The sequence below is a fragment of the Chlorocebus sabaeus genome, chromosome 11, assembly GCF_047675955.1.
Source record: "Chlorocebus sabaeus isolate Y175 chromosome 11, mChlSab1.0.hap1, whole genome shotgun sequence".
Taxonomy (NCBI): Eukaryota; Metazoa; Chordata; class Mammalia; order Primates; family Cercopithecidae; genus Chlorocebus; species Chlorocebus sabaeus.
The window spans coordinates 90,168,243-90,182,616 of NC_132914.1; the positions used below are offsets into that span (position 1 = coordinate 90,168,243).

The window sequence follows — 14,374 nt, forward strand, 5'->3', positions numbered from 1 at the left end:
CTGAACTAGCCACACATTTTTTTTTTTTTATGAAACCACTTTTACTAGAAAGACCGATAAACTATTATTATTCAGACTTGAGAAGGAAGGGAATCTGTCACTTTAAAGAATAGAATTGATAGCATTTGTTGTCAGTAATAAAACTCAAGCTTTCGAATACAGTTTAGAATTTTGGAAAACATGTATCCACCACCATGAGCTCGACAGCTTCCTCATATTTAAAGTCTATTCTGAGATTCATAGTGATATTGACAAATATGACTGTTTTTATATTGTACAATAAAATGTGTCAAAATTTGGAAGATCTGAGTAACTCAATGAACCAATATTTTCCACATGACTAATGCATGATCTTACAAAATCATGCACAGGAAAAGATCCACTCAAAAGGCAAGATAGACCAAATTTTAATGTTAAAGGGTACAAAAAGTCCACTGATACAGTTTCAGATTCTACATTATAACTAACTTTTAAGACACTATTATCAAATTTGAGCACAGTATCAAATAAAGAAAGCCACAATTATCTGAAAAAGGTATTAAAATATACCTTCCTTTTCCAACCACATATGTGAGACTAAATTTTCTTCATATACTTCAACCACATGCTACAATAGATTTAATGTAAAGGCAGATATGAGAATCTATCTGTCCTATATTAAGCTAGACATTATAGAGGTTTCCAAAAATGTAAAACATCACAATTATTTTTCTTGCTGAATTCTTGTGCTTTAGAAAAATAGTCATTTTTCATAAGAAATGTTATTTATGTTAATATTTAATGAGTTAATATTTTTTAAATAAATAAATATTTTTAAATTCCTTTTAAATTTCGATATGGCAAGTGTCCATAGTTGTAAACTCACCCCAAAAATGGTTCTTTGGAGTCCTTAATCATTTTGAGAATGTAAAGAGAAGTGCTGGCCAAGGGAAGCAAATTACCCTGAAACTTCACGGCAGCAGCCGAAAACAGTATCTATTATCTCATATAGTTTTTGACAGTCAGGAATCTACAAGTGGCTTAACTGGGTGATTTCACCTCAGGGTCTCTCATGAGGTTATAGTAAGCTGCTGGCCAGAGCTACAGTTTCTGAAAACTTGACTAGGATTGGAGCATCTACTTCCAAGCTCATACACACGGCTGTTGGCAGGAGGTTTAGTATTTATAGTTAAGCATATTTCTCTTTTTTCCCTTATGCCCTATTTTTTTCTTTCTTAACTTTTTCCTTACTATATTTCACCAAAATGTTAAGTTCAGGTTATTACAAATGAACCAACACAGTCACATCTTTGAATAAAAGGGTTTAATAACTCTCTACTGCCCCATCACTAAAAAAGTAAAGACAAAGGGAAAAAGTATTAATATTAGTACCTCCCCTACCCCCAAACACAACACTATATGTTGCTTTTCTGTTTTTGTTTTTGTTTTTTTGTTGAGTTTTTTTTTTGTTTTTTTTTTTTGTTTTTTTTTTTTTGAGATGGAATTTCATTCTGTGGCCCAGGCTGGAGTGCAGTGGCATGATCTCAGCTCACTGCAATTTCTGCCTCCCATGTTCAAGTGATTTTCCTGCCTCAGCTTCCCAAGTAGCTAGGATTACAGGCATGTGCCACCACACCTGGCTAATTTTTGTATTTTTAGTAGAAATGGGGTTTCACCATGTTGGTCAGGCTGGTCTCAAACTCCTGACCTCAGGTGATTTGCCCACCTTGGCCTCCCAAAGTGCTGGGATTACAGGCATGAGCCACTGCGCCTGGCCAATGTTGCTCATTTATAAAGAAACAATGCAGAAAATATTAACATTTAAAAATACAAAACAAAGCGGAAGGCTTACCTTCCTGATTTTAAAACTTATTACAAAGCTACAATAATCAAAACAGTGTGGTACTAGCATAAAGATGGACATAGAGATCAATGGAATAGACAGCCAGAAATAAACCTTTGCATATATTGTTGCTATGGTCTGAACATCTGTGTCCCCCCAAAATTCATATACTGAAACTTAACCCTCAAGGAGATGGTATTAGGAGGTGGGTATTTCAGAGGTAATTAGGTCCTCAGGGTTGAGTTCTCATGAATGGAATTACAAAAGAGGCCCCAGTGAGGTCTCTTGTTCTTTTCACCATGTGGGACCCAGTGAGAAGGCAACATCTATGAACCAGAAAGCAGTGTTTCACCAGACATCAAATCTGCTAGCAACTTGATTTTGAACTTCCCAGCCTCCAAAATAGTAAAAAAATAAATTTCTATTGTTTATAAGCTACCCAGTTTATAGCATCTTATTATAGGAGCCCAAACAGACGAAGACAATGGTCAAATAATTTCTGACAAGGGTGCCAAGAGTATTCAATGGGGGAAAGGACAGTCTTTTCAACAAATGCTGCTGGGAAAATGGATATCCACATACAAAAGAATAAAATTAGACCCTTACCTTATACTATATACAAAAATTAAATCAAAATGGATCAAAAACCTAAACGTAAGACCTAAAAATTAGAAAACTCTTAGAAGAAAACAAAAGAAAAGCTTCATGACACTAGGCTTAGCAATGATTTTTTGGATATGACACCAAATAGACCTTAGCAAAAATAAAAGTAAATAAATTAGACTACATCAAAATTTAACATAACTACAGAATGGGATAAAATATTTGCAAATCACATATTTGATAAGGGGTTAGTATCTAGAATATATAAAGAACTCCTACAATTCAATAACAACAACAGAACCCAGCTTTGTTGCATATGGCCAGCAAGCACATTAAAAGATGTTCAACAACCTAGTCATTAGGGGCATGCAAATCAAGGCCAAAATGAGATACCACCACCTTATACCCATTAAGATGGTCACTCTCAAAAAAGAAAAAGAAAAAAAGTGTTGGTGAGGATGTAGAGGAACTGGAACCCTGGTATAGTTGGTGGGAATATAAAAGGGTTACAACAACTATGAAAATCAGTATGGCAGGGGGCGCCCAAGATGGCCAAATAGGAACAGCTCCAGCCTCCAGCTGCTATCTCACAGGGGTGTGTCGGGCAGTCAATGGTGGTCCACGGGTGCAGCTCAACCAGTGAGAGTTGAAGCAGGGCGAGGCATCGCCTCACCTGGGAAGCACAAGGGGGAAGGGAATTCCTTTTCCTAGCCAAGGGAAATTGAGACACACAACACTTGGAAAATCGAGTAACTCCCACCCTAATACTGCGCTTTACCAAGGGTCTCAGCAACCGGCACACCAGGAGATTATATCCCACACCTGGCCCGGAGGGTACCACGCCCACGGAGCCTCCCTCATTGCTAGCACAGCAGTCTGAGATTTAACTGCAAGATGGCAGCGAGGCTTGGGGAGGGGTGCCCGCCATTGCTGAGGCTTAAGTAGATAAACAAAGCCACCAGGAAGCTCAAATTGGGGGGGCCCACTGCAGCTCAAGGAGGCCTGCCTGCCTCTATAGACTCCACCTCTGGGGACAGGGCATAGCTAAACAAAAAGCAGCAGAAACCTCTGCAGATGTAAAAGTCTCTGTCTGGAGCAAGACTCCGTCTCACAAAAAAAAAAAAAAAGTCCCTGTCTGACAGCTTTGAAGAGAGGAGTGGTTCTCCCAGCACGGACGTTGAGATCTGAGAACGGACAGACTGCCTGCTCAAGTGGGTCCCTGAACCCTGAATAGCCTAACTAGGAGACATCCCCCACTAGGTGCAGACCGACACCTCACATGGCTGGGTACACCCCTGAGATGAAGCTTCCAGACCAAGAATCAGACAGCAACACTCGCTGTTCAGCAATATTCTATCTTCTGCAGCCTCCGCTGCTGATACCCAGGCAAACTTGAGTGGACCTCAACCAAACTCCAACAGACCTGCAGCTGAGAGTCCTGTTAGAAGGAAAATTAACAAGCAGAAAGGACACCCACACCAAAATCCCATCAGTACGTCACCATCATCAAAGATCAAAAGGCAGATAAAACCACAAAGATGGGGAAAAAGCAGGGCAGAAAAGCTGGAAATTAAAAAAATCAGAGCACATCTCCCCCTCCAAAGGAATGCAGCTCATCACTAGCAACGGAACAAAGCTGGACGGAGAATGACTTTGACAAGTTGAGAGAAGAAGGCTTCAGTCGATCAAACTTCTCAGAGCTAAAGGAGAAACTACGTAACCAGCACAAAGAAACTAAAAACCTTGAAAAAAGAATGGATGAATGGATAACTAGAATAATCAATGCAGAGAAGACCTTAAAAGAACTGATAGAGATGAAAACCATGACACGAGAACTACATGACAAATGCATAAGCTTCAGTAACCAACTCAATCAACTGGAAGAAAGAGTATCAGTGATTGAGGATCAAATGAATGAAATGAAGCAAGAAATCTAGAGAAAAAAGAACAAAAAGAAATGAACAAAGCCTTCAAGGAATATGGGATTATGTGAAAACACCAAATCTACATCTGATTGGTGTGCCTGAAAGTGACGGGGAAAAGGGAACCAAGTTGGAAAACACTCTGCAGGATATCATCCAGAACTTCCCCAATCTAGTAAGGCAGGCCAACATTCAAATTCAGGAAATACAGAGAACGCCACAAAGATACTCCTCGAGAAGAGCAACTCCAAGACGCATAACTGTCAGATTCACCAAAGTTGAAATGAAGGAAAAAATGTTAAGGGCAGCCAGAGAGAAAGCTCAGGTTACCCACAAAGGGAAGCCCATCAGACTAACAGCAGATCTCTCGGCAGAAACTCAAAACAAGCCAGAAGAGAGTGGGGGCCAATATTCAACATTCTTAAAGAAAAGAATTTTCAACCCAGAATTTCATATCCAGCCAAACTAACTTTCATCAGTGAAGGAGAAATAAAATCCTTTACAGACAAGCAAATGCTTAGAGATTTTCTCCACCAGGCCTGCCCTACAAGAGATCCTGAAGGAAGCACTAAACATGGAAAGGAACAACCAGTACCAGCCATTGTAAAAATATGTCAAAATGTAAAGTCCATCGATGCTAGGAAGAAACTGCATCAACTAACAAGCAAAATAACCAGCTAATATCATAATGACAGGATCAAGTTCACACATAACAAAATTAACCTTAAATGTAAATGAACTAAATCGTTCAATTAAAAGACACAGATGGGCAAAATGGATAAAGAGTCAAGACCCATCAGTTTGCTGTGTTCAGGAGACCCATCTCACATGCAGAGATACACATAGGCTCAAAATAAAGGGATGGAGGAAGATCTACCAAGCAAATGGAAAGCAAAAAAAAAGCAGGGGTTGCAATCCTAGTCTCTGATAAAACAGACTTTAAACCATCAAAGATCAAAAGAGACAAAGAAGGCCATTACATAATGGTAAAGGGATCAATTCATCAGGAAGAGCTAACTATCCTAAATATATATGCACCCAATACAGGAGCACCCAGATTCATAAAGCAAGTCCTTAGAGATATACAAAGAGACTTAGACTCCCATACAATAATAATGGGAGACTTTAACACCCCACTGTCAACATTAGACAGACCAACAAGACAGAAAGTTAACAAGGATATCCAGGAATTGAACTCAACTCTGCACCAAGTGGACCTAATAGACATCTACAGAACTCTCCAACCCAAAATATATTCTTCTCAGCACCACAAGGCACTTATTCCAAAATTGACCACATACTTGGAAGTAAAGCACTCCTCAGCAAATGTAAAAGAACAGAAATTATAACAAACTATCTCTCAGACCACAGTGCAATCAAACTAGAACTCAGGACTAAGAAACTCAATCAAAACCGTTCAACTACATGGAAACGAAACAACCTGCTCCTGAAGGACTACTGGGTACATAGAGAAATGAAGGCAGAAATAAAGATGCTCTTTGAAACCAATGAGAACAAAGACACAACATACCAGAACCTCCGGGACACATTTAAAGCAGTGTGTAGAGGGAAATTTATAGCACTAAATGCCCACAAGAGAAAGCAAGAAAGATCTAAAATTGATACCCTAACATCACAATTAAAAGAACCAGAGAAGCAAGAGCAAACACATTCAAAAGCTAGCAGAAGGCAAGAAATAACTAAGATCAGAGCAGAACTGAAGGAGAGAGAAACACAAAAAACCCTCCAAAAAATCAATGAATCCAGGAGCTGGTTTTTTGAAAAGATCAACAAAATTGATAGACCACTAGCAAGACTGATAAAGAAGAAAAGAGAAAAGAATCAAATAGACGCAATAAAAAATGATAAAGAGGATATCACCACCGATCCCACAGAAATACAAACTACCATCAGAGAATACTATAAACAATTCTATGCAAATAAACTAGAAAAGCTAGAAGAAATGGATAATTTCCTGGAAACTTACACTCTCCCAAGACTGAACCAGGAAGAAATTGAATCCCTGAATAGACCAATAACATGCTCTGAAATTGAGGCAATAATTAATAGCCTACCAACCAAAAAAAGTCCAGGACCGACAGATTCACAGCCGAATTCTACCGGAGGTACAAGGAGGAGCTGGTACCATTCCTTCTGAAACTATTCCAATCAATAGAAAAAGAGGGAATCCTCCCTAACTCATTTTATGAGGCCAACATCATCCTGATACCAAAGCCTGGCAGAGACACAACAAAAAAAGATAATTTTAGACCAATATCCTTGATGAACATCGATGTGAAAATCCTCAATAAAATACTGGCAAACTAAATCCAGCAGCACATCAAAAAGCTTATCCACCATGATCAAGTGGGCTTCATCCCTGGGATGCAAGGCTGGTTCAACATATGCAAATCAATAAACATAATCCAGCATATAAACAGAACCAAAGACAAAAACCACATGATTATCTCAATAGATGCAGAAAAGGCCTTTGATAACATTCAACAGCCCTTCATGCTAAAAACTCTCAATAAATTCGGTATTGATGGAATGTATCTCAAAATAATAAGAGTTACTTATGACAAACCCACAGCCAATATCATACTGAATAGGCAAAAACTGGAAGCATTCCCTTTGAAAACTGGCACAAGACAGGGATGCCCTCTCTCACCATTCCTATTCAACCTAGTGTTGGAAGTTCTGGCTAGGGCAATCAGGCAAGAGAAAGAAATAAAGGGTATTCAGTTAGGAAAAGAAGAAGTCATATTGTCCCTGTTTGCAGATGACATGATTATATATTTAGAAAACCCCATCATCTCAGCCCAAAATCTCCTTAAGCTGATAAGCAACTTCAGCAAAGTCTCAGGATACAAAATCAATGTGCACAAGTCACTAGCATTCCTATACACCATTAACAGAAAAACAGAGAGCCAAATCATGAATGAACTCCCATTCACAATAGCTTCAAAGAGAATAAAATACCTAGGAATCCAACTTACAAGGGATGTAAAGGACCTCTTCAAGGAGAACTACAAACCACTGCTCAATGAAATAAAAGAGGACACAAACAAATGGAAGAATATTCCATGCTCATGGATAGGAAGAATCAATATTGTGAAAATGGCCATACTGCCCAAGGTAATTTATAGATTCAATGCCATCCCCATTAAGCTACCAATGACTTTCTTCACAGAATTGGAAAAAACTGCATTAAAGTTCATTTGGAACCGAAAAAGAGCCCACATTGCCAAGACAATCCTAAGTCAAAAGAACAAAGATGGAGGCATCACGCTATCTGACTTCAAACTATATTACAAGGCTATAGTAACCAAAACAGTATGGTACTGGTACCAAAACAGAGATATAGACCAATGGAACAGAACAGAGCCCTCAGAAATAATACCACACATCTACAGCCATCTGATCTTTGACAAACCTGACAAAAACAAGAAATGGGGAAAGGATTCCCTATTTAATAAATGGTGCTGGGAAAATTGGCTAGCCATAAGTAGAAAGCTGAAACTGGATCCTTTCCTTACTCCTTATATGAAAATTAATTCAACATGGATTAGAGACTTAAATGTTAGACCTAAAACCATAAAAACCCTAGAAGAAAACCTAGGTAATACCATTCAGGACAAAGGCATGGGCAAGGACTTCATGTCTAAAACACCAAAAGCAACGGCAACAAAAGCGAAAATTGACAAATGGGATCTAATTAAACTAAAGAGTTTCTGCACAGCAAAAGAAAATCAGAGTGAACAGGCAACCTACAGAATGGGAGAAAATTTTTGCAATCTACTCATCTGACAAAGGGCTAGTATCCAGAACCTACAAAGAACTCAAAGAAATTTACAAGAAAAAAACAACCTCATCAAAAAGTGGGCAAAGGATAGGAACAGACACTTCTCAAAAGAAGACATTCATACAGCCGACAGACACACGAAAGAATGCTCATCATCACTGGCCATCAGAAAAATGCAAATCAAAACCACAATGAGGTACCATCTCACACCAGTTAGAATGGCAACCATTAAAAAATCAAGAAACAACAGGTACTGGAGAAGATGTGGAGAAATAGGAACACTTTTACACTGTTGGTGGGACTGTAAACTAGTTCAACCATTGTGGAAAACAGTATGGCGATTCCTCAAGGATCTAGAACTAGATGTACCATATGACCCAGCCATCCCATTACTGGGTATATACCCAAAGGATTATAAATCATGCTGCTATAAAGACACATGCACACGTATGTTTATTGCGGCACTATTCACAATAGCAAAGACTTGGAATCAACTCAAATGTCCATCAGTGACAGACTGGATTAAGAAAATGTGGCACATATACACCATGGAATACTATGCAGCCATAAAAAAGGATGAGTTTGTGTCCTTTGTAGGGACATGGATGCAGCTGGAAACCATCATTCTTAGCAAACTATCACAAGAACAGAAAACCAAATACCGCATGTTCTCACTCATAGGTGGGAACTGAACAATGAGATCACTTGGCCTGGGGAAGGGGAACATCACACACCAGGGCCTATCATGGGGAGGGGGGAGGGGGGAGGGATTGCATTGGGAGTTATACCTGATGTAAATGATGAGTTAATGGGTGCAGCACACCAACATGGCACAAGTATACATATGTAACAAACCTGCATGTTGTGCACATGTACCCTAGAACTCTAAGTATAATAATAAAAAAGAAAATCAGTATGATAGTTCCTCAAATAATTAAAAATAGAAATATCATATGATCTACCAATTCCACTTACAGGTAAAGAATTGAAAGCAACGTGGCAAAGAGATATGTGTACAGCCATGTTGAAAGTAGCATTATTCACAACAGCCAAAAGACAGAAGCAATCCAAGTGTCGATTGACAGATGAATCAATAACATATATACACACAATAAAATGTCATTCAGCCTTAAAAACAAATTCTGACAGAAGCTATAACATGAATGAACCTTGAGGACACTATGTTAAGTGAAATAAGTCAGTCACAAAAAGACAAATACTGTTAGATGTAGTAACCCAAGGTTGAAAAAATTTTAAAAACAACATTTTGAAAAGACAAATACTGTATGATTCCACTTATATGAGGCACCTAGGGTAGTCAAATTTTAGAGATAGAAAGTAGACTGGAACCTTCCAGGAGCTAGAGAGAATGAGGAATGTAGAGTTAACAGTTATAAAATTTCAACTTTGCAAAATGAAAAAAGTTCTGGAGATTGGTTTGCATAATAATGTGAACATATTAAACACTAAAAAAAAAATACAGAATAAATTACATTGTACTATGCCAATATATTTTTAAATTATGTAATATTAATATTTAAAATACATGAAATCAATTTACTATTATATATAGCTTTAAAATTCTCACCTGATTTTTTTGTGTTAATTCATTAACTGAACTTTTCAGTTTTTGTAGTTCCTGTACATATACAGCAACTTCCTGGGGGCCTTTGGCAAGTTCACTCCTTAGCTGGCTTATTGTGGCCTAACAAAACAAAACAAAAAAAATTAAAGCAAACTAAATTTTTTAAAAATTAAAAAAATGAAAGTATACAAAGGTTTTAAGAAAACAAATTTTTTATTGTTGGAATTTTCTATTTTGTTCTTTATCCTACCACCTGTACTGCCACATTATGCTTTTCTCGGCTTACAACGAATTTTTACAATTTATCCAAGATGCACAACTTCATTTGTTTATTAATACATAAAATGAAAATTTGGCATCCTACTTTAAGTTTCTGAAATATCAAACTGCAAACATAAATTTACTGGTTCTTCACTCTTCCAGAATTTAAATCTTCCAGAATTTAAAGATAATATGCCAGTTATGTCTACATTTTCTAACTTCTATAGCGTAAAATTATCCTTTTACTTTAAGACACGTGCAAACATGCAACACAGGGCTTGCTACTGGTGAATCATCTTTCTAAATTATAATGAAAATGTCTTTGTCCAAAGAAGTTATCAAGCTGAAGTTATACACAGCTTCCTTAAGTTAAATCACTGTATGGTCAGGTATAATCACCGTATGGTCAGGTATAATCACCAGGAAGGAACTTGCTTTAGTGCATTTTAATTTTTTTTTTTTTTTTTTTTTTTTTGAGACAGGGTCTTGCTCTGTCACCCAGGCTTGAGTGAAGTGGTACAATCACAGCTCACTGTAGCTTTGAGCCTCCCTGCTTCAAGCAATCCTCCCACATCAGCCTCTCAAGTAGCTAGGACCATCACGCCCAGCTAATTTTTTTATTTCCTGTTGCGACAGGGTCTCACTATGTTGCCTAGGCTTGTCCCCAACTCCTGGGCTCAAGCGACTCTCCCACTACGGCCTCCTGGGATTACAGCCATGAGTCACTGAGCCCAGCCCATTTTAACATTTTAAAAAATGTGAAAATCACATTTTATAACTAAAGCAATGGTTTGATCATTTAAAAATAATATAAGAGAAAGAAAGGTAAGCAAAGATCTTGGAAATATAAATTTCTAATACATAAAAGCTGAACCATGAGAGAGAAAGACTAAGTATTTTTTTTTTTAGGTATGGTCTGCTGCAAATGACACTGACAAAATAACTTTCTATTACATTAATATTTCTAATATTGCCTACTGGCTTTACTTTCCACTTTATAAATAAAGTTACAATCATTTCCAGTGTCTATTTCTTTATTACTGAATAAACTTTATAATATGAATAAGATACAAGTTTTAAATTTTTTCTTGATACTTATAAATACTTATTCATATCATATATAACAAATGAGTACTTTCATCTTCAAGGGAGAAATCTCAGAAGGCTACTAACTTATCGTGGCAACAATGCTATTATTCAAGAGATCTTTGGCTACTCTTCTTTTGGAAACCCTTCTTTTGGAAACCCCTCCAGAGTGTGTGGAACTTACTTTTTTTAAGGAATTCTCAGTGGTGGTGTATCCTCATCCATTTTATGGTGGCTTTGATTTTAAGTTTTGGAAACCACCAAGTTTATAAGCAAGGTAAGTGACTGAACTGAAAGATCAAACACTTGAGCTTCTTTTATTTTAATAATTATTTTATTTAATAACCATTTTATTTTAATAACTTGGGCTTATTTTAAAGATCAGAAGGTAAGTGATTGAACTAAATGATCAAATTCTTGGGCTTATTTTAATAACCATAAATTAACAAAATTAGTTTTTTTAGTGTGTTCCAAATGGACTAAAAGTCAATTAAAATAAGTTTCAAAAATGTTTTTAGGAATGGAGTATGTCTGAGATACATGTATGGCCTGACCTTTTTGGGAAAACATTCACTTAAATGTACAAATTCCGATGCAATGAAAGGCAATCTGTAACATTACCATATTGTTACACCTTATACACAGTGCCTCAGTGTCATACGTAACAGCTGATATGTTTTTATATATATATAATCTTAAATAATTCAAAGAAGAAAATGTTGATATATTCATGTATTTTCAACTACACTCAAGTTAAAGCCCCACCCTAAAACCATCTGTCTTAAACTGAACATGTAACCTTGAAATGGATTTAGCTATTGCAAGTTTATTTCAAATTACTATTTCTAAAAATTTTGAATCTCAAATTTTTTTTGTTAGTAGGGTTACAGATGTTAAAAGAAACATCAGGAACAATTTGACTATTTTAACTTACTAAGTTTTAATCATATAGCAAAAATGCCAATTTATCACAAAAGACAAGATCACATTTAAATCCCTACTTGTCTTATAAAAAAAATTTTGCACAGGTTCCCAGCACATAATGCACAGAAATAATAACAGTATATATTAAAATATAAATTATGTGTGTATCTCATTAAAATATCATGATTTCATATTGAAGTTTATAAAACGTAGTAAGCCAAGTGTAAGGTCTGTCTTGCTGACAAATTCCAACATGTAGAAATAAGAATTTCTAGTAAGAATAAGAATAGAATTTTCCTTATGAAAGAAGGAAACTATAAAGCAAACATACTCCAAAAATATACTATTTTATAGCTTTTTTGTATCCTATTTTATAGCTTTTAGATATGTTCTTACAAATGATTGCATAAGGTTAACAACTAAAAAACTGGACATTAAGTGTATCATTTACACTTTGTACAACAAATTTAGACATTGTGAAAACTAAGATTTTTATATAGATAAATTCCAGCACTTAAAACTTTAAAATTTACTCAAGGGGACAATAAAGAAAGATGTGGGAAGACTTATACATCCAGAGGCGGACTTTAGTTATGAAGAAGAGGAGTGAGGAGAGTGAATTCTGGAAAGGTTTCCCCTTTTTTATTGTACATTATGAATCATTAATCTTTTACAATAATCACATATTATGTTTATATTTGGGGACAAAATAAAGATTAAAGACAGGCAATAATTACAAAGGAAAAAAAGTAAATACATTCCCTCTTCAGACATCACTATGGTAAGGTTCAAAGATCTCTGTTCATACTGACTTTCTTCTCTTAACAGGCCAAGCTTATACGTGCCTCGGACTTTAACCTCCTACTGGGAATCCTAGCTCCCACTGCTTAACTCTGACTCTTGCTTATTTCATTCTTCTCACACATATCCTCCATGAGATCTTCCCCGACCACTCTAAAACTGTTCTACAGTATTCCCACTTCCACTACGGCCTATACGTGCTTTATTTTTCTTCCTCACAGCCCTTATTATTACCTGGCTTTCTATCATGATTCAGTGTACTTGTACAGTCTGTTGCTTGATTTCCAGAAAGGATTAAGCCCTATGGGAGCAAGTATTCTGTGTTATTCGGTATTTTAATCCCCTCACCTAAAGCAGTCCCTGACACTTGGTAAATCCAAAAAAACTCAGTAAAGGAATGAGTAATTATACCTCCAAATAGATAACAGATGCTTATTTCCAAGGAAACATTAGATCCTATAAAACAGTTTGCATTTCCCTTGATTGTCTGAAATGTTATTGAATTCAATATGAATTTTTACTAAAAAACTTTACATTACAAAATAAGGAATGATGCTTCAAGCAAATATCCTGCTGGTGCATTAGAAAAATTATGTTCATTGCGGCACTATTCACAATAGCAAAGACTTGGAATCAACCCAAATGTCCATCAGTGACAGACTGGATTAAGAAAATGTGGCACATATACATCATGGAATACTATGCAGCCATAAAAAAAGGATGACTTTGTGTCCTTTGTAGGGACATGGATGCAGCTGGAAACCATCATTCTCAGCAAACTATCGCAAGAACAGAAAACCAAACACCACCTGTTCTCACTCATAGGTGGGAACTGAACAATGAGATCACTTGGACTCAGGAAGGGGAACATCACACACAGGGGCCTGTTGTGGGGAGCAGAGAAGGGAGAGGGATTGCATTGGGAGTTATACCTGATGTAAATGACGAGTTGATGGGTGCCGACGAGTTGATGGGTGCAGCACACCAACATGGCACAAGTATACATATGTAACAAACCTGCACGTTATGCACATGTACCGTAGAACTTAAAGTATAATAATAATAATAAAAAAAGAAATTCTTACCTTAAAAAAATAAATAAATAAAATAAAATAAAATATGGCCAAGAAAAAAAAAATTATTGTTTTAATATACTACAACTATTAGTAAATAATCATTTTTAAATGGTTGAAGCTATGAATGATTAACAAAACAAAAATGGGCATATCTTTGAAGTTCTAAGATTGCCTTAAAACATAAAATTGCCATATAACAATTGAAGGTGATACATTAAGGGTATTACTAATATTAAAAAGCCTCCCAAAATCACATTACCTCAAATTTAAGCATCTCCATTAGAAAGCAGAAAAAATAACAACAAAATGGTGGATGAAAGGTGGCAGACAAGACTGACAAAAGTACACACTGAGCACATAATAAAAATGACCAAACATGCCTGCAAGTCTAGTCTCTTAAATAAGCATACTTTAAAAGATATTTAAATACTTTCATAGCTATGCATGGGTCTAATCATACTTATTCCATATCTACATAAGCATTTTAGC

At 36.4% G+C, this 14,374-nt stretch overlaps 1 protein-coding gene across 1 annotated transcript in view; it reads right to left on the reverse strand.

The window, feature by feature from the left end:
* EEA1 (early endosome antigen 1) overlaps window positions 1-14,374 on the reverse strand; it is a 155,436-nt gene that overhangs the window by 65,136 nt on the left and 75,926 nt on the right. The window contains exon 10 of the mRNA XM_008004236.3: window positions 9,741-9,857. Coding sequence (XP_008002427.1) covers window positions 9,741-9,857 — 117 coding nt within the window. The remainder of the gene's footprint in view (window positions 1-9,740; window positions 9,858-14,374) is intronic.